Below are 21,571 nucleotides of genomic sequence, written 5' to 3'. Positions count from 1 at the left end.
AAGCACCACCCACCAATGAAAACGAAACAGCTGTGTTCGAAACCGCCTGCTACACTTGCAGTATGTACCGATTTGGTCAAAATGCAGTATGCATTATGCCAACAAAAGCAAAATACACAGTTTGCCAGAAATACCCGGATGTTATACTGATTCGGAAAAAATCCTCAGTGTGCATTGGACCAGTCTGCCTCGCCTACTGTTTCCCACAGTGCATTGCTCAGACAGCACAACTATTGATGCATGTGTCACAAGTTGCTCAGCTATCACACGGCTGGCCACACCTAACGCACCAGATGGTGTCCTTGGCTTGCCCTAGTGTTACACTTTATTAATTAGGCCTTGTCCAAAACATTTTTTTTTATCTTTTAAGGTCATTAACATGACAAGGTAAACCACATACCAATATATGCTAATAGGAGTACAATTATACGGGACACATGAGCGAATTTATTCTTTATTTTCTAAATATTATTTCTTTGACTTGTCATGCCTTTAGTATAGTGCAGTTAGAGAAGGTCAGAAAAGGGGGCGCAAAAACGGGAATGACGCACAACAAATGACCGCAAGTCGGAATCGAACCCTGGCCGCTGTTAAAATATCTAACCTCAATGAAACTGTGTGCTCTATTCACTAAGCTAAAGCCCTCTTCAAGAAAAGGAGTCGTCACCGGCAAACCAGCTCGGGCTTTCACATGAACAGCACATAGAAAGTCAGAAAGTTTAGTTTTAGTAGAATTTGGCAGTAATGCGAAGGTAACGGCGGTACATCGAGTCACTTCCAGTTGTTACAAAGGCGTTATTCATCTCACAGGTACGCCTTCAGCACTATCGTCCATCGTCACTTGTTTACTCTATTTCAAACCGTAAATGGATGCTACACGGTAGCGGTTTGTTTGCTTCCGCCTTCACTAAACCGGAAACCAGCCATGCCCGGCTCAGCATACTGCGGAACGGATCGAACAAACATTCCATGGATGTATTATACTGAAATCCATAAATCCATCCTACATACTGCTGTCGAACGTAGTGGGAAAAAAGTACTTGTTCGAAGAAGGTCCGCGTATGAAAGTATAATTCATTGTCAGACGGGATTGAACAATCGAGAAATCGAACTTCAAAATAATGGTCGAATTTTGTTTATGTTCACTTCCTTTTTGTGATTTAATGGAAAAGAGTGTTAAAAATTAAAAGGACGGTCACATGACGCGAAAGTAAAAGTAACGATGTCAAAATAAAAGCCCAGAGAACTAAAGTAGATAGATACGCTGTTATGAATTAATTATTTTTTAATTTTTATAACCATGTAATACGTGGTAACTCGGGCTGTAACTCAAACTTGTCAGTGAGAAGTCTTGCTGCAGGTTTTGTATAGATCAGATACGTCATACGCCATGCCACGTCATTAGAATCATAACTCTTCTGTATATATTTATTGTGAACGCGTGTAAAGGAGAGGAACACACACTGACAGCTTGACGCCGGTGCGTTTGTGCCTAACTTACAGTACTATGTACAGTATGACGTGTCTCTTGCAAATCTCTGCACAGGAAAGTCGTGCAGCTCTGAATTTTTGTGTGTGCATTCCTTATATGAATATCTATCATCATGCATGTTGGCTGAGATCCATTGTGGCATTATGATTTAATGAAGTATTACAATTTTCTGACCACGAAATAAGCGCATCTTGGGCTGTGAAGCACCCGAACAGCTGATCTTTTCAGGTTAGCTCGCGCTTAACAGTGGGGAGACTCGCTGGGAGTTTGGTGCAAATCCCAGCATAATGATAATAATTTATTATTATTATTATTATTATAAAATTATCATGATTAATATTATTAGGTTGTCACTTGGACAGCCTAATAAGGGGGTGAGTGAATATAATATTGTTACCAGAAAAAGGGGGCTCGACAACGCCACCCTTGGAATTTCACCCAGAGAATTAATTTTACAACTTAAGGCACACAGGTTCGTTAACTCAAAAGACAGGAGACGTGGTTCCAAAAATTAAAACACATTTTATTAAATAATTATTGTTAAAAGCACTGGTCAACCATTCACACAGTAAGGGGAGAGGGAAAAAAACTTATTCGGGGCTGAGGCCTAGTGGATGAACGAGCGCTAGTGCAGGGGGAGGGATCCACCAAAAAAAATAATAAACACGTGACAGACACACTCAGTGAAGAAACCCACTCCCAGGGACACAGCAGACAGGGGAGACCACCGCCACCACCGGCCTTCAGCAACTGAAAGCAAGGCAAATTAAACAAATTAGTGGGGTTGCAACAGAACAATACAAAACAAAAAAATAAATCAGAACCTAATCTAACAAAAAATATAATTAATGGGCAGGTCGCAAGCTTAAATTTAACAAAATATAATCAATAACTGCCCAAGCAGAACATAAATGTAACCAATCATAAAGGAAGGCTGAAGAAAAGAAAACAAAACCCAAACCCAACAATGACCGAATTACATATAGAAAATCTTTCACTTTAACCTAATTTAGAAATTAATTGCATAAGTAGCCAAAATCAGGGTTAATCCAAAAAAAAAAAAAAAAAAAAATACAAATTAACCCATACAAATAATCCAAAAGTAACAGAACGTAACCCACACGTTTACACACTCACACACTCATGCCTACAATATTTAAAATTGTGCTTCGGCCCGTGGCGTGCGGCCGAGCAGCCGTCACGCACAGGACGTTTGAACAAGCAATTAAGCCTTCACGCCGTGCCGTGGAAGCCAAGCAGCAGCAGGGCAAAGCAGAAGCCCCAATCAGCTGGTTACATTAACACCTAACCAAGAAAAATACTATTAGCATGGCTGAACATGATGCGGTGCGCGCTACGAGATACACATACCTTTTCGGTCACAGCCGGCACACACACAGACACACACGAGAGGAGGGAGGGAGAGAGAGGACTCCGGGCAGCGACCAGCGTTTACCTGTGACCACACTAGCATTAGCCAATTAATAGCATCAACCATACCGTAGAGAGAGAGGGGACACTTACTACGGCCAACAAATGCAGCAGCACCTACACGGGGCACGGAGCGGGGCACAGGCACTCGCCCTGTCGGCCAAGCGACCTCCGGCACGAAAGTGACGCGCCGGTGATGACGGAGGGAGGCGCAAAAGGAAGAACTGGTGGGAGGATGCCGCTTTTATACCAGCCCACCTCATCACGGCCACCAGCAGCGCTCATTACCAGCAGCGGCAAATGACAGCGGATAAACATCTCTATGCTGCTACATATTCAAAACAAAACACTGAAAACAGACTTTAACATTTACTGTGCCCATCCCATTTGCCGTGCATGTTGGACAGGGTCCTCTTCATCTGATTCATATGCTGCTGTCAGGTGAAGGAAAGAAAATGTTACTCTATGACACAGTCTTCTGTTGCTGTGGCCCATTTAACCAATGTTATTCAGCAACTTGTTTTACTGTGAAGATAAATAAGACCAAGTTTTCCAAAGAACAAAGTCTTGGTAAATACTGTAATTAAACTGAAAATCTAATTTCTCGCCCAGTGAAATTCTATTTATGAGACAATTATGTGTTTGGGAATTTTTTTAGGTAACAGTGTGTACCAACTTTTTTAAAAAAAAAAAACAAAAACTAAACCTTATTGTGGCTGCACTAATTTTTTTTTACTCAAAAAAAAAACAACAATAACAATGAAAATGGGTTTGGTGAGTTTGTGTTCTGATGACCTGAAAAATAATGTTCATCTGAATGTCTAAATAGAAAGCAGTTACGCTCTGACTATCAATATCTTACTACTCACAGAAATGACAGGGTATATAGTCAGTATGTGGTCGAAACACTCATGGTGTGGCCAGTAGAAGAGCTGGTAATCTTAAGTTAAAACTAACCATATACTCAAACAGGTAACATGTGGGAAAGCTCTAAAATGTGACATTTTAACACATGAATTGCTGGAGGGGTCAGGAGGTTGGACACTCCACTTCAGAGCTCCCAGAGCCATGCAATCAAAGACAGCTATGTGGTATCCTGAAATATGGGCCGTTTAAATCTCTCTAGGTTTTTCACAGACTTCAAGCTTGCCCAAAGAATGATGAGAAGAGAATAACTATTCTCTCAAGGATTTCACACACTGCACTGACATCTGATACCCAGTAGGCTACTCCAAGGTCTATTTTACCACCCGTTTCTATAACTGATTTAACTCATAATTGAATACAACCCAATGCATTTACACAGGAATTTTCATAGTTTAATCAAACAGAACTTTTTTTCAGAACACAGAACACCATTGTTAAAAAAAGAACTCAACATTAAAAGAAAATAACTCATCACTTTATATAAAAACACTTAAATTAGAACATTTTCAAATACCTTCTATTTTGTTAATTTTTGCACAATATTTGTTTTTATATGTACATTTGGGTATTTCCTAAAAAGCTACGATGAGAATAACCTTTAAAACAAAAATAGTATTTGATGCAAATCAACATTCTCCTTATCTTGCTTCAGGGAGAGGGATTCCAAATGCCCTAGCTGAGGATGGCTGTCAGGTGAAGATGCCTGTGGGATTTTTGCCAGAGCCAACAGAAGCTGCAGACCTGTACCAACAAGAGCTGGGGTCAAATCTTACGAGAGAGTTGAAATTTGGCACAAGTCCATTCAACTCTGGAAGAGCAACAAAATGCTGAAAGGCTGTTTGGCACACATCATCCAGACTTGAATCATTTGTATGACTGTGTAGTCAACAGAGAGGCAGGAGCTTTTCAAGAGACTGTAATGGACATTGCGGCAGTGTCACAGAGGCAATAAGACAGTGACAGACGTAGGCAGGGTATGCGAATGGTAAATGGACTCAAGCTTGTATAGCGCTTTTCTAGTCGTCTGACTACTCAAAGAGTTTTTTACACTATGTGTCAAACCTACTCATTCATACTACATTCACATACTGATGGATGGCTGATGACGCTATGTTAAAGTCTATTAGTGTTATCTAATACATTCATACACACATTTACACACCACCAATGCAGCAGTGGGAGCAAATTGGGGTTAAGTCTCAGTGCAGTTTATATTAAACAGAGTCCTCATTTAGTAACAAAATGTACCACAAGTAGCTGAGGAGGTGGTTTTTTCCTAGGGTGGTGAGGTAAGACCTGCCTTACTGACTGCTACTACTTTCTATTAGTTAGCTTCTGTCATAATTTCATTATAAACCTTCCTACCTGAAGTCAAATCAATGAGTAAATAAAAAAAGTCTTATTTTAAGACGTACTAAATGTGCAAAAACAGTTTATAACACAGGAGATTTTATCCCCTTCTGGATGTGACAAAAAAGACATGATGGAATTATGAATTATGAATGAATTAATTATTTTGTGAAATATATGGAGCGCTCTGTTCACAATTTGAATATTTTCAATTGATAGCTGCAGTGCCTTTGGCATGGAGAAATAAAATGACAAGCCAGACAAATTTCAATTGTACTGGGAGGAGATGTTTGATATTCCATTGCCATGGAGACAGGTATATAATCTAATTTATGAAGCAGTTGCAGATTGACGTATGTGTAAATAAAATTTAAAAAAAAAAAAAAAGACATGATGGCCAAAATGCCAGAATATACCAACTTCTGCAAGGAACCACTACACCACTGATATATATATATATATATATATATATATATATATATATATATATATATATATATATATATATATATATATATATATATATCATTCATTCATTCATTCATTCAATTCAATCCCAGCTGTCATCGGGCGGAAGGCGGGGTACACCCTGGACAGGTTGCCAAACTATCGCAGGGCCGACACATATAGACAGACAAAGACAGACAACCTTTCAAACACACAGTGTCACACCTAAGTGCAATTTAGAATCACCAATCAACCTGACCTGCATGTCTTTGGAATATGGGAGGAAGCCGGAGACCCCGGAGAGAACCCACGCAGACACAGGGCGAACATGCAAACACCACACAGAAGGGCCCCTGCCCACGGATCAAACCATGTTATCGATTAATCTATCGATTCTTTTTTTTATTGATCTATTTTTTTTTTTACTTGATTAATATAACACAGAATTTACCAAAAATAACATTTTAAAACTTGTCGTACACTACAGGACATTATTCTCCAACAAAAAATAGCCCAGTCTTAAATGGTAATCTGTGTTTTACCATCTGATATAAAGTCTCTCCAAAATAAAAATTAGTGTAAACTCATGTTCCATTCAAGTAAAAGGAATGTTGTGCAATCTACATTTAGCAATCCAACAGCAAAATAGATGAAACAATGTAAAGTACAAGTCACTTTTAGGAGGAGTAACAAAACAGTTACTCTTTGTTGCAGTAACAAACCTCAAATCTAGCAGTCCAACAAAACAAGCACATATTCCACTCATTTATGAAGTTATACAAGCTCTTCCACAGTTGACAACCCCATCCTGTAAACGTTTCAAAATAAAATGCATTGTATCAGCAACTGATAGCATTCTGTCCACAGAGACCCAGTCAGATAGCTTTTGTACTTCACTTGAAGTACCTTAGAATCTCAAATTCAAAAATAAATTGCAGTCAAGATTTTCTGCAGAGATCTGTTTTTTTGCCCCCAATAATTTCCTTTTGTTTTCCACTGATCTTATCAGCATTTAATAGCTTCTCCTCCAACACAACTTTTGTGCCCAAACTGTGCCTAGTTTACCCTTTTTAATTCTGTCAACATTTTTATGTTGTTTTAATTGACAAAAATGAGCATTTACCAAACATAATGTGAATCATAACGACACAGGTAAACAACAAATCTGACTGACTGGTATGTATGAATGACAAAAAAGTAAACAACAAACAAAAACAAAAACCAAAAAATAAACATGGTTATATGCATACTGATGAAAAGTCTATTTTTTAATTTTTAAATTCTTCATTAACAAACATACATACATGCAATGACATTATATACTCAAACTGAACACGGGTATTGAAACAAAAAAGAAATTAAAGAAAAGAAAATGACAAAAAATGAAAAAGTAGTATAAAATCAAAATATTAGGCTACCTCTTCAATTTATGTTAAATTTATTTCAAACACATTGTTTGTCCTTTCTATTTCTTTATTTTTATGTTGTGATATTGTGGTGCCATAATGAAGTTCTTGTAAGAAAGGTTTGAAGTATAGTCTGAAGTCCGCCTAGCTCCTCTTGTGGATTTGGAATTTTCCCAAAAGTAAAAGCAAATGTATAAAAAAAAAAGTGTTTCTCCACCACGTGAGTTTAGAAACATATGAAAATGTCTTCAATTAAATTGTTGGTTCACAGAAAATGCAAAAGTACTCAATGTCTGGTCTAAAACTCTCCAATATATTTTCTGCTTGATAATTGATGCAATATTTTAAAGGAAACCTCTTTAACTTTATTACTGAGACAAAGATAAAGTATGTAAATTAAGACTGGTCGGGAGTCGCGATTCGGATTCGGGCCATGGATGTATTATAGTGAAATCGGGCCGATTCGTGCACACTTGCTTCCCTTTGTAACGTCACTTCCGTGTCCTCCCGAGCAAAGCAAGATGGCGGCCGTCGTAGAAAGAGTAGATGGATGTGTTGGGTCGTTGGACTCAGATACGGTGTCACCGAGGCAGTCCAGCCCTCCACCGGACCAGCCGCACCAGAACAACCCGCTGTTGGGACTGCCCATTGTGGCCATTGAGACAATTCTCAATTTTCTGTCTTACGATGAAATCAGCCTGCTGCGCTCGGTAAGAACAAAACAAGCCAGCTAGAATGTGGACAAAGCTAATGCTAGACACATGCGCTTCTTCTCTTTGGACACTAGTTAAGTGGGCTAAAATCTTGTTAGAAAGAACTGTGGCTAGTGTTCGATGGCCGTGTGAAATGTCGGTGCAGCAGTCTCCCGTCAACTCCAGCCACGGCCGGCCGTGCTCTCTCTGCTGTTAGCTCATTAGCAGGACAGCCGAGCCGAGCCAAACAGAGCTGAGCACATTGTGGAGGAACGTTCCTCCGCAAAAACTCCGAAACCTGAATGTGGAGACGAAACCGAAGTGTTAGACTCTGGATATGTTTGGCTTTTTCATAGGAACAGTTTGGACGTTATCTGCTCCCTTTACTTTTCTGAGATTAGCTTGAAGTCAGTTTGCAGCCTGGCTGTACCTTTCACTACAGCTCCCAGCAGTCTCTTCACTCCAGCCTCTTAACCTTACGTGCACACTCAAGAGCCTTTCGCAAGGCTGTTATAATGAGCTCTCCTGGGCTTTCTTGCTACAGTTGTGTTCCTTATGACATTTTTCACCTATGCAAATTGTTGAGCCCCAGTCTGTGCCACCCATGTAATCCTTGTGTGGCAAGGGTAGATTAAAAGCAAATGGGCCCCTGGACATAGTCAGGTAGTTGAGCCCCATCCTCAGCAGGCTACATAAAAACTCAAATTGTGTTGGGTTTTGTGCCTGCTGGACATGAAGATATGCCATCTGTCTTAATCCTCTGCAGCCACAGTAGATCCACACTGATGCTCCTCTTTACATATACAGTCATGTGAAAAAAATAAAAATATTAAAATTAAATATTCAGTTCTTTGTTAAGAAATGTTCACATTGATGTCTAATTTTGTTTTGATTTATCTCTGGAAAATAAAGTGATTTATTGCAGGTAAAAAACAAAAATTAACCTGGTTTTACTCATTAAAAAAAAGATATCAACAAAAATGCGTATTCTGACTGAGGAAAAAGTTAGGACACCCTACCACCTAATAGCTAGTGTTACCCCCTTTGGCTGAAATAACTTCAGTGAGACGCTTCTTGTATCCATCTACCAGTCTCTGACATCGGTCTGAGGAAAGCATCTCAATGAGATTAAGATCTGGGCTTTGACTTGGCCATTCCAGGACTCTCCATTTCTTAGTTTTCAGCCAGTCCTTGGTGGATTTTCTGGTATGTTTTGGGTCATTGTCATGGTACAGGTTTAAGTGTAACAGCTTTAAGTTTTTTACAGATAGTCTCACATGTTCCTCAAGCACCCTCTGATACACAGTAGAATTCATGGTGGATTCTGTGATGGTGAGCTGGCCAGGGACTGCTGCAGCAAAGCATCCCCAAACCATGACACTTCCACCACCATGCTTCACAGTTGGTATGAGGTTCCTTTCCTGGAATGCTGTATTTGGTTTACGCCAAACATGTCCTCTGTTCTGGTGTCCAAATGATTCAATTTTAGACTCATCTGTCCAAAGAACACTATTCCAGAAGTCCCGGTCTTTGTATACGTTCTCTCTGGCAAACTTCAGTCTGGCCTTTGTGTTTTTCTTAGAGAGCAAAGGTTTCCTCCTTGCACACCTCCCATGAATGTTTAACTTGTGTAGTCTCTTTCTGATTGTTGTATGCACTTTCACATTAACAGTAGCAAGAGCCTGTTGTAAGTCCCGTGATGACATTTTAGGGTTTTTGGAGACTTCTTTTAGCATTTTGCGGTCTGCTCTCGGGGTGAACTTGCATGGACAGCCAGACCTGGGCATGTTGGCACTTGTTTTGAATGTCCTCCACTTGTAGACTATTTTCTGGACGTGGATTGGCTGATTTTATCTTATTTTGAGATCTTTTTAAATCCCTTACCAGACTCATAAGCTGCTACAATCTTCTTTCTGAAGGCTTCTGAAAGCTCTTTTGATCTCACCATGGTGTTCACTCTCACTTCAACAGTCAGGAGCACACCAAACTAAATGTCTGAGGTTTAAATAGGGCAAGCCTCCTTCACAATGCTGAGTAACGATGTTCTCATCATGTGCACCTGATTTGACACTCCTGTGTGTGATATTAGCCATTTGAAGTGGGAATAAATGTGGGGATGTCCTAATTTATTCCTCACCAGAAATTACATTTTTATAATATTACATTTTACAGAATGTTTTAAAATGTTTTTTCTTCAGTTTTAATTGTTTAGTTATATTACTTGAATCTCTCAGTATTGTTAAAATCAATATTAAATATCCATATGTCCAAGTTTGTTAAAAAAACACACATTCTTTCATAGGGTGTCCTAATTTTTTCACATGACTGTATTACAAAAACAATTCTATAGCATATGATATAAAATACTAGAGGAAACCTGTGATGTTGTCTATTTTCTGAAAACAACACACAAAAAAAACATGATTAAATTTGCAGTTTCAATGTAGACAAGACTCTTGCTCAGGGGGGCCCTATGTCTGGACATGTGTAGCTTTGCTTAAGAGACTGTTTCACTGATTCTTGAGTCACAGTAATAATAGGACAATGTGCATCATCCTCAGTGTGTTTCCTCCCATGGACCTCTTTTTAAGATGAGTCCTTAATAATGTTTTGAATTAAATTAAAAACTGAATTTAATCTAACAACAGAAAATGTTTCTTCTGGTATACATTGAATTACATTTTAAGCTAATACTGATATTTGGTCCAGTTAAACTTCTTAAATGGATTTATTAGGTAATATACATGTACCTTGTCAATTGGGGTAAAGCTGGTGTAGTCTGTAACTGTAGACAGCTAGCTGTGGGAGGCTAGAAACGGATAGGAAGAACATGTCCTCAAGAGCACAGAAAGCTTTGTTATAACAGCAATCTCTCAAGAGTAATAATAAATGCCAAGCTGTCATCTGTAAAAATTATGGTACTACAGACTAGAGGTACTGTCCTCTATACAAATGACTGGGGAGGAACTCTATGAAGGCAACCGACTTAACTCCAGCAGCTACAGCAGCTCTGCTGCTGGAAGCAGATGTGTCTTTGTTTGGTCTATATGTAAATACTGATAAAAGAGATTGTACAACAGATAGTTCCGACCAAGCAATTAGATTGTTCAAGAGGCATTCCATGAGTGCTGATATACAGTACAACATCACTGGGACTGTTAACTTTTAATTCTGCATGTATCACTTCGCTTCACAGCTTTTCAAAATCTGTTAATTAGGCTCACACTAACAGTCAGTAGTTATCTAACGTTACCGTAGTTCGTGTTTCAGTGTTGAAGAGCAAGGAAATCCCACCAGACATGCATCGTCGCTTAAAAAATACCCGAGCAAAATCCTGCCTGATGCAAAAGCCCTCAACCTGCAGCCCAGGAGGGGGGCAGCTTTGACAGACGGGTTTTGGTAAACCACCATTCACTGGGAGTAACAAAGCTATCACAGATGTTACATGGATTTTCAGTGAGACAGGGACACCCTTGTCTGACACTAACCGCATCCTGAGAGACATACACACACACACACAGACACAGACACAGACACACACACACACACACACACACACACACACACACACACAAACAAATCATAATCTCTTGTCGCTCATTACTGTTAACTAATAAAAGACACTTGTAGAACTGTTGTATAAAAGCACTATCACACTCTAGGTCGTGATGTTGTACTGTATATCATCACGGCTGTGATTATCTTCTGTGACTCAGTCACAGGCGTGATGATATACATCACGACCTAGAGTGTGATATTGCTTAAATATCTGTTGTTTGCCTTTGTTGTCTGTCTTCTCCAGGTGTGTAAGCGTATGGACATGATCTGCCAGCGTGTCCTGAATCAGGGCTTCCTCAAGGTGGAGCGTTACCACAGTCTGTGCCAGAGGCAAGTCAAAGCCCAGCTGCCCAGGTCAGTATCACAGCAAGAATTCCACACTTCTGGGAATATTTAAGGTGGAAACTGCCCTTGGGAATTTATAGGACTTTATGGGAATAAACTGAAAATAACTGGGTTATGTGCTCAGGATGCATTTACCATGGCATATGCCGATAGAAACAAATCTTATAAGGAGAAATAATTTAAAACACCTCTAATGCTGCATTTCATTTACCTCGGAAGTCGGAGCTGGGAAAAACATCACACTGCCTTCCATTGCAACAAGTTGTAAAACTAAAGGCTGTGACACGTCAAGCTGACAGATGGCCGTCCACCTGCCCACATTGGGCCAACAGCGTCATCACAGTGTGTCTGCAGCTTTGGCCCTCGTTGACCCTAATTGACGCTCATTGATACTTGTTGGCTTTTTTCTGCTGATTCAGCATGTTGAATCGATAGTGTCCATGGAGCTTGTCTATGAATGAAATCCCTTTGATTGGCTGTTAAGCTCAGTGCACAAGAAGAAAAACAGAATTGAAAATGTGAGCAAGAGTTAAGAATGAGATAGAAACAAATTTGTTATATGAGGTAAGATTGCTTTTCTTCTGCCATTGAGCTCTGAACAGAAATGTTTTCTGATGGGTTATGTTGTTGTTTATTGGTGCACAGTGAGCATGCTCTGTTCTTTTAATATTAGGTTGTGTTGTTAATATGCTAACTGGCTAAGTAGCATCAAGACAATCTTCCGGTTTCCCGTTTTGAAGGACGATTAGAAACGGTCGCCAACTGCTGGTAAGGAGCGGTATCTTCTGTCACGCAGGCGCAGAACATAGTACGCGCTGCTGGTTGCCTGTTGGTTTGGTGTGTTCCTGTTCACCTTTTCAGCCAAGACATGGTGATGTGAGGGTGACAGCAGGAGACTTCTGACACCACTAGTTCTCGGATGTCAGCTTGGTGTTTCACTGCCTTAAAGTAATAGTTTTGGATTTTTGAAGTGGGGCTGTGTGAGATACTTGTGTATCGTCAGTGTATGACATACTGTAGCTGGTAGTCGGCGCACTCCCAGTTTGTTGAAACAGGTGGGTGCGCACCCCACAGGGGCTGATAACAAAACATATTTTAGCTATTTTAAAAAAAGGCCTACCTGAAAGAAATCATGATTGGTCCAAGTGGACATTTATATAAGTTGACTCATTGAAAGTTCAATTGACCAGTGCTTAAACAACTGCTCAGCTGTGGGTCCAGTTCTGGACCCCTCGTAGTCATTGATGGTTTTGCAGGGGGGGCAGTGGAAGATTTTTTAGAATATATTCTATATTAATTATTATATATAGATTTACATATAAATTTGTTTACTACCATTTCTATATTATTGAAATGATTATTTTTGTATCCATCTCAAAAGTGGCTCAATGTTTGACCAGCATGAATTTCTCAAGACTTAGGCTGATAACAGTTTAACAAGTCTGGCGCTGAGCTTACATCTTGTATGTACTGACTATGAAGTAAAAAGCAGTCTGTCCACAGCTTCATTCCTCTCCACACTGGATGTGTGGAGAGCAGCTTCATTCTCAAGGCTGTGAGACTCCTCAACTCATCCTTAAACTGGAGCATGATCTAGGACAAATCTTAAATTCAGTTTTTCAAAAAAATAAATCTGCCTTGTACCTTGGTTTTTTTGTGTGTGTTTTCCAAAACCGGCATTAAAACAATCCTTTTTTAAAATAATAAAACACAAAATGATGGTCAAAGACATTAAGAAGAACTTTTTTTCTATTCTCTATCTAACAGTTAAAAGTAAACTTAAAAATATAAATATGAATATATACAAAACACTATTCACATATATAAAAAATCAAACCCAAAAACAATAACACTAAATAACAGTAATTACTGTTACAGTACTAATAACAGCAGAATTCATTTTAAGCAGAGATCAATGATTGTCTCTCCAATTTAGAAGAGACTCGGCAGCCAGACATTTCTACATTAAATATCACTTGTCATTTTTATCATTATTAGTATTAGTATTAGCAGTAGTAGTCGCAGTAGTCGCAGTAGTAGTAGTAGTAGTAGTAGTAGTAGTAGTTGTAGTATATTAAACAGCTGAGATTGTCACTCAGTGAGAAAAGCCAGGTCACCTTAAGGGAGACTTGTCAGGTCAGGTTTGCTGACTTCAGGGCTAAACGTCTTCACTTTCATCAGCAGATGGTAAGCAAGACACAGGAGCCTGCCTTGGGTCTTGAGGAGTTTTAGCATTTACTGACAGATGGCCCAAACTGTACCCACACTGCACTGCTGCATTTAGCTCTTTCTCTCACTCGCTCTATTGGCCACACACTTGCTACACACCAGGTGACCCTACACAACACTGCAGTGCACTTAGACCACAGACTGTAAGAGCTTACAGCCCAGTGCAAAAGTAAAACTAAAATGTAGTTGAGGCCTGAAAGACTGCTTTGGGTCACAGATATGAATGTAAAGAAAGAGCTGGTGTGCCGTCAGTGTATTAAAACTGATTAATACTGAAAACTGTATCTGTTCGATTGGACCCACGTGACACAGGTTACTGAAAAACACTGCTGGAATGTGCCTGGTGTCCACTGAACATGGAGAGGATATTAGTCTCCTTTCTAAACTCTTCTTTCTCTTTCACAGAAGTGAAGAACTACAACCTGCCGACTGCTTAGTTTATACCTCAAATGTATTCAACAAGCTGTGTTTGAATGTGTCTTTCAAAGCTCATCACAAGGGCCTCAATATTTGAAAGAGGTCCAAAGCACTAGTATCTTACATTTTTATTTTTGTGATTGACTGCAGCCTCAGCTAGTATTGCAGTCAGCCTTACTTCAAGGTACAAGATAGGTTTATTTGTCTTTTTTTTTAAATCGTAGTTTAAGAAGAACTTTTATAAAAAAATCTTTCCCTAAATCCAACTACATTTTTTGGCATCAAAGGAGGAGTTGAGGGGTCTCACAGCCTGGGAAAAGAAGCAGCTCTGTAGTCTGGTGGTTCGGCAGCGGATACTGTATCTTTTTCCAGATGGCAGCAGGGTGAACAGACAGTGGCTGGGGTGGCTGCTGTCTTTCAGTGGCCTTTGGGCTCTGTACAGACACCTCACTTCACTAAGGTCACTAATGCTTTGTTATTTGGAACCAGTGATGTTTTGGACAGTTTTAATCACCAGCTGTAGAGCCTTCCTGTCCTAGGCCATGCACGAATCATGCCAGTTTGTGATGTTTCCAGTCAGTATGCTTTCTATTGCTCCTCTGTAGAAGTTAACCAGGATCTTGCTCTGGAATTTAGCCTTCCTAAGTTTCTGTAGAAAGTAGAGCCTTTTCTGTGCTTTTTTAACCTGGGTGGTGATGACCAAGATAGGTTCTCAATGATGGTAATTCCAAAGAACCTATAGCTGTTCACCTGCTCCACCTCAGCTCCACTGATGTAGACAGGGATGTGTGTCTTTTCGTCCTTCTCTCTAAAATCAACAATCAGCTCCTTGGTTTTACTGATGTTGAGCAGTAGGTTGTTCTCTGTGCGCCACTCTGCAAGATTGTTGATTTCCTCCTGGTATGAACTCTCATTGTTGTTTGAAATATGGCTGATGATGGCGGTGTCGTCTGATGTCTGGGATTGCAGTCGTGGTTGTACAGTGTGAACAGGAGGGGGCTGAGCACACAGCTCTGGGGGGCTCCCGTGTTGAGCACTGATATAAAGGTGTGACTGCCAATTTGACCTCTCTGGGGTGTGCATGTGGAAATCCAGTATCTACTTGCAGTGTTGTACTGAAGTCCAGTTCCAATCAGCTTCATAGGTGAAATTGTGTTGAATGCTGAGCTGAAGTCAACAAACAGCATCCTGATGTAGCTGGTAGCTGGACAGAGTGAAAAGCAGTAGATATGGCATCCTCTGTGGATCTGTTGGTTCTGAAAGCATACTGGATTTTTTTTTTAACTAAAAAAAATAAATAAATAAAAGCTATAGAAAAAAAATCTTTGACTATAACAATTTGAAAGTAGGTCTGGCTATATACACCTGTTCCTTAAGAAAATAGGATTACAATTAAACTATGAACCGTTAAAGCTTGAGTAGCTCGAAATGAACTTAGGAGAAATTATGTCAGTATATCTTCTTTGATCATGTGAAGTCCGATCTTAATGAGGATATATGTTCAGTCCAAGATTCCCAACAGTTTTTAAACTTATCCTGTTCAAGTCTTAGAGCAAATGTGAGTTTCTACATCACATAAATATCATGATTAACGTTGATCCAGTCCTTGACCTTAGGTTTATCTTTGGTCAACCATTTTGTCATAAGTGCCTTCTTACTCGCAATCAACATAATGTTAAACATATATTTATTTACAAATCCCTTAACAGTGTCTGGTCTCAAACCCATGTACAGTGTCTCAAAACTGAACGGGATAGTCACCTTAAGTACCTTATCCATAAAGTTTTTAATTTGAGTCCAGTAATTCAGAAGCTGTGGGCATTGTCAGAACACATGACAATGATGTGCCTTTCTCTCCCCACAGGACTTCCAACAAGAAATCTTTTTATTTAAGAAGGGCTGTTGTGTAGGTGTTTTAAAGAATCTTATTAAATTTTTCCACCCAAATTCTCTCCAAGGCAGTGCAGATGTACTTTGCCATTGTTGTTTAATCATTTTTTCCCAAATTTCTGAACGTATTGTGAAATTTCCTTCCTTTTTGCCAAATTGTGTCCTCTCCAGTTAACTCGTTAAGCCCATTATACAGCTTTCAGATATTCTTGAGGCCTGGATCAGACTTATATTCCATTAAGAAGACCTTCAGAATACCCGAGTTTGTCTTGTCCAAGTCTGCCTTTTTTGTTGTTTTCTTGGTATAATGTCTAAGTTGTAAAAACCTATAGAAGTCTAAGTTCGATAGGCCATAATGAGCTTTTAAATTCTGAAAATTTCTAAGCACTCCATCTATATAGATATCACTGTATTTGACCAGCCCGGTCTCAGACCATTTCTTAAATCTTGTGTTGGTCCTGTTGGGTAAAATCTAAATCATAAAATGTCCATAACCTGTCCATCTCATCAAATGTTGAGGTTCCTCGGACTGGTGATCCTTCACCACCTGAAACCAAATTTTAAGTGATGTCTTTTTTATGGATTAGACTCCCTTACATGTTTTAATAAAGCATTGTCACCTATTACAGCCTGCAATGGAATATCGCTTGATATCTGACACTATCACTTTCCATTGTGCTATGTAGGATGGATTGCATATATCGACCAGGATTTTTATTTGTGCTGCTCTGTAGTCATTTTTAAAATTTGGAAGGGAGAGACCTTATTTCTCCTTAGATCAGAAGAGTCTTAAATTTTATTTTTTTCTCTGCCAAATGAATCTTGGTCATTTTGTCCAGTTCTTGAAATTGTTTGTTTGGGATTTCAGATGGGATGGTTTGATACAAATATAAAAGTCTTGGCAGTACATTAATTTTAATTGCCTACACTCTTGCTAAGAAACGGTATACTATTCCAACGGGATACGTCTGATTTAATCTTAGATATTAAGGGGACATAGTTCACTGATGGCGTTTTGTCAAAATTTTTGGAATAGTCACTCCCAGGTATCTCATCAGTTCAGAATCCAATTTAATATTAAAGGTGTCTCTGATTGATTGACGGGGTGTGTAGTTAAAAGTCAGGACTTGTGATTTATGAGTATTTAGTTGGTAACCAGAAAATGACCCATACTCAGTTAAGGCTGTGATTAGATGAGGGAAGGAGGATTTAGGGTGCCCAAGGTATATTAAAATGTCATCCGTGAATATAAATATATAAAAAGCGTGAATAGGAGTGGGGACATAGGACATCCTTGCCAGCAACCCCGTTCTAGATCCTTGCCAGCAACCCCGTTCTAGATCAAAAGGACTTGATAAGGATCCATTAATCCTTATCTTAGCTGTTGGTTTGTTATATAAAATTTGTCTCGACAAATTTTTCATGAAAATTGAACCTGAACAGCACGTTATATAAGAAAGATCAATCTACAAGTCTAGGAGTCAAATGCTTTTTCAGCATCTAATCCTAATATGACAGCTTCCACATTGTTCTGTTTTATGTGATTAATTACATGTAGGGTACGTCTGATATTGTCCCTGGTTTGCCTCTGTCTAATAAAACCTGTCAGGTCTAACTTGATTATTTCTGTTATGTTTTCTAGTCCCTTAGCTAGAGTAGCAGTGAAAAGCTTGTAGTCCTGGTTAAGTAGCTTATCTTTACCTTCCTTTGGTAGGACTGCAATAACCACCTCTCACCACGAAGGGGGGGGTTTCATCTTTTTCAAGCACCCAGTTAGACGTTCTTACTAGTAGTGGCAATAGTGAGTCTTTAAAAGTTTTGTACCATTCGGCAGTATATCCATCTGACCCAGGGGATTTATTTGCTTTGAGTCTTTTTAGTGCCTTCTCAAGCTCCACAGTTGTTACCTTAGCTGATAGCACTGAGTTTTGCTCTTCTGAAATTTCAGGAGGGTTAAGAGAGTTTTGTAGAAATTTTGTAAAAACTTGTGAGTTAGTAGTTTAGTTGTTGTGTCCCTTATTTTATAGATCACTCTCTCTGTCTGATGCTTCTTTAGTTTAGTTTTAGTTTATTTAGAGTTTAGTTGATTTACTGCCAATTTTATAATATCTTTTTTTAAAAATAACAATTTCTTTTGAATTTCTACTGACCGTAATTAATTTATTTGGTTCTTTCTTTCTTTTTTGGGTACTATCTAAATCAGTATGGTCTTTATTTTTCTTTTCTAGATTGTGATATAATTCTAATTTGCTTATTTTTTCTCTTCTAAGTTTCTTTTGGATGGCCAAATTTGCTATAATTTTCCTTGCATCACTGCCTTACACGCATCCCACAGTATAGTTCTCCATTGTCATTTTCTTTTAAATATGTTTGTATTTCTCTCTGCAGTTCTTACTTTGTTTGACCTTTAAGTACAGTTAAATTCAATCTCCATGAAAAAGTGTTTGTCTTATTTTTAATATCCAAATCCATGTAAACTGGGCCGTGGTCAGACAGGTCCATCAAACCAATTTTACAGCGTCCCATTCTACAAATATCTGTGTTATTCATAAAAAATAGTAAATCCTTGAGTAGGATGAGTGGGGCGCAGAAAGAAAGTAATAATGTAATACCCATTTCCTTTAATATACCTCTCTCTTTTTACTGCTTAATGCATTATTTTGGTTGTGGTTGATTCCTGAAACGTCCCAAATTGGGCTCAACCTTAAGTTGAGCACATAATTATTCCTTGTGCTTTGGATATGATTAAATCAAAGATGTGCTTGTAAAAGGCCCACTTTGCTCCTGGGAGGGCATACACATTTAGCAAGGTGACCTCAACCCCTTCTAATCTTCCTATGACCATATAAAACGCTCCTTCTTTATCTTTAAATCCAGGAAGCCAATCAAAAACTACCTTTGTAGATATTAGTGTAGCTACCCCTCTTCTGCATCTTTTCTCATTTTGTGTAGAATTTTGCTGCTTTTTACAGGATTAAGGACACCTTTCACATTATAAGTAACTACTCTGACAGGTGCTGTTCTCTCTTCCATACCAACTTGAACATTGAGGACATTTTAAACCATAAACTTCCCCCATTGCTACTCGAACTTGAAAAGAACGTACACAGAACAAAACAGTGAACAATAGTTCCGTGTATCCAAACATAGAACTTCATGTTTAGAGGTCGACTTTGTGAACTTAAAGGAGCTGTGTTGGTGTGATGGCTCGGAGGGATAATCTTCGCACCGTTTTGGATTTGGAGAGCCCTCCCTTGTTGCTCCGTTTTGGTCCATGTATTAATTAGCACATTTAAGCCCCACAGATTGACCTGTTGGTGGCAGTGATCTTGTCAAGTCCTCAGGGTTACGTGCTGTATAAATCACACAGTCCAGTACAGTGTCTGACCCCTTGGGATTTTCCATGAACAAGTCAAAAAAAGGGTTTTACCCTACAGCAAATCCAAGCATGTCTGCATAGTAGTGTTACTCTCTTTTCTAAAAACCTCCAGCTTCTTTAAAAATCCCATTTGCAAAGTTTCTACAGGTTTTTCTCCTTCTTTCGCGGTTCGGGGTGTGTGCCACATCAAAGTTTTAATCTTTTCCGACCAGCTTTTAGGCGGCTTCTAGACAGTCATCGGGAGCCCCCATGTCCTTAGTGGCTTCCGCTGCAGAGTTGTACACACACGTCTCCTCACCGTAAAGTACCCTCAGTTTGGCCGGGAACGGTGTTTGAAAGCGCAGTTTTCTCTCCCTCAGGACTCTTTTCACTTCTGTATATTCCCAACACTTCCTAAAGGACCTCTGGAGCATAGTCATGGTCTAATATCACTCTCCTTTTCTGGTGTACAAACCCCTTTTTCTGTCAGGGCAACCTTAAAACCTCCTCTTTAGTCGTGAAATTCATAAATTTAATCACTATAGATCGTGGTGGGGTCTCCGGTGGCAGCTTCGGTCCCAGGGACCGGTGGGCTCTCTCGATCTTGAGCTCGGTGGCAGCAGGAATTTCCAGCTTCTCTCTTAACAGACTTTCCACAAATGCAGCCATTGTTGGGAAATTGTCCTCAGCTCCTTCCATGATACCATGGAGTCGTATGTTCTGCCATCTTGATCGCCCCTCGTGGTCCGTGAGCCTGGTTTTGTGTTTTCTGTAGTTTTAGCACCTCTAACACAGCTTTTTCCACCACCTGCACTCTATCTTTTGCGTCTGAGATTCGGTTTTCAACTCCTTGAGTATCATTTGCAGGTCAGCCATATCATTAGCCTCTTGTAGTCCTGATTCCTCCTGCACAATATGGCTGCCATCACCCGTCTTGTCCAAGGACTTTCCTTTAGCTAAACAGGTGTGTTCTTTCGCATTCACTGCGGTTTTCCTTTTTCCCCTCCTCATATCATCATCGCCTTACCAAAACTTATAACTCTTTGTAGGTTTAAACCTCTGAAAAACGGCGTTTTACTGCCCGGGTTGGGGAGCTCTGAAGTTAAGCTGCTAGTGTCATGCCCGCTCGACTGGAAGACCGGGAAACGTAAGTTTGAATAAAAGTTTAAGTTTAAAATCAGGTAACGGGGCAACCTCTAGCTCAATGGGTGGAATGTGCACCCCATATACCTCAGGCTTCTGCACGGCCCGGGTTCAGGTTCGGCTTGTGGCGCTTGTTGTTCCCCCCTCTCTGTCCCCCCTTTCCTGTCTCTCTCTAACTATTCTCTAAGGGAAAATGCCCCCAAGAAATAATCTTTAAAAAAATAAAAATAAAACTAGGTAACCAGGTCTTCACCAATGTGTTTATCATGATTTGTCTCCAGGCGAGAGTCAGAGAGGAGAAACCATTCGCTGGCCCGTCATGCTGACATCCTAGCTGCCGTAGAGACACGCCTGTCTCTGCTCAACATGACCTTCATGAAATATGTCGACTCCAACCTCTGCTGCTTCATCCCAGGAAAGGTAAGCTCAGCTGCCTCTGTAACACAAAGCTGCAGCAACTGTAGTCGTACAGAAAACCAGTGGAAGTGCTTTGTTGAAATTCCACTTTTCAGTACCGCATGAAGCTCACATTTCTGAGTTTTATTGTATGCCATGATATGATGTCATAGTTATACTCATATAACACCTTAAGTTATGCTGTGCGTACAAGACAATAATAATTCTGTCCCCATCTGAATCTTATTGACATTTCTTTAATAGTAAGAATAATGTTTCTGTTAATATCCTCTCACCATGAACATTTTCCAACATGTTTTTCTCTTAACCTGCTCAGAGTGGTGTTTCGCTGCTGAAAAGATGGCCTTTTAAATTAAACGAGGCTGTAACTGCAGTGGAAATACACAAATCCTTTTAAATATATCTATAATGTATATATATATATAATATTATAAAAAATATGTGTGTGTGTGTGTGTGTGTGTGTGTGT

At 39.5% G+C, this 21,571-nt stretch overlaps 1 protein-coding gene and 1 long non-coding RNA gene across 2 annotated transcripts in view; one reads left to right on the top strand and one right to left on the bottom strand.

Moving 5' to 3' along the window:
* Positions 1–1,862: 1,862 nt before the first annotated feature.
* Positions 1,863–3,122, bottom strand: LOC121955049. Its single transcript, XR_006106587.1, has 3 exons — positions 3,017–3,122; positions 2,864–2,948; positions 1,863–2,242 (listed from the first exon to the last, which is right to left on the bottom strand). It is a non-coding gene; the product is annotated as an uncharacterized LOC121955049 (long non-coding RNA).
* Positions 3,123–7,568: 4,446 nt separating this feature from the next.
* Positions 7,569–21,571, top strand: part of fbxo28 (F-box protein 28) — a 25,019-nt gene continuing 11,016 nt past the window's right edge. The window contains exons 1-3 of the mRNA XM_042502723.1: positions 7,569–7,763; positions 11,548–11,657; positions 20,967–21,105. Coding sequence (XP_042358657.1) covers positions 7,575–7,763; positions 11,548–11,657; positions 20,967–21,105 — 438 coding nt within the window. The 5' untranslated portion in view covers positions 7,569–7,574. The remainder of the gene's footprint in view (positions 7,764–11,547; positions 11,658–20,966; positions 21,106–21,571) is intronic.

Source organism: Plectropomus leopardus, chromosome 15, assembly GCF_008729295.1.
Source record: "Plectropomus leopardus isolate mb chromosome 15, YSFRI_Pleo_2.0, whole genome shotgun sequence".
Taxonomy (NCBI): Eukaryota; Metazoa; Chordata; class Actinopteri; order Perciformes; family Serranidae; genus Plectropomus; species Plectropomus leopardus.
This window is presented reverse-complemented; position numbering and strand designations above follow the sequence as displayed.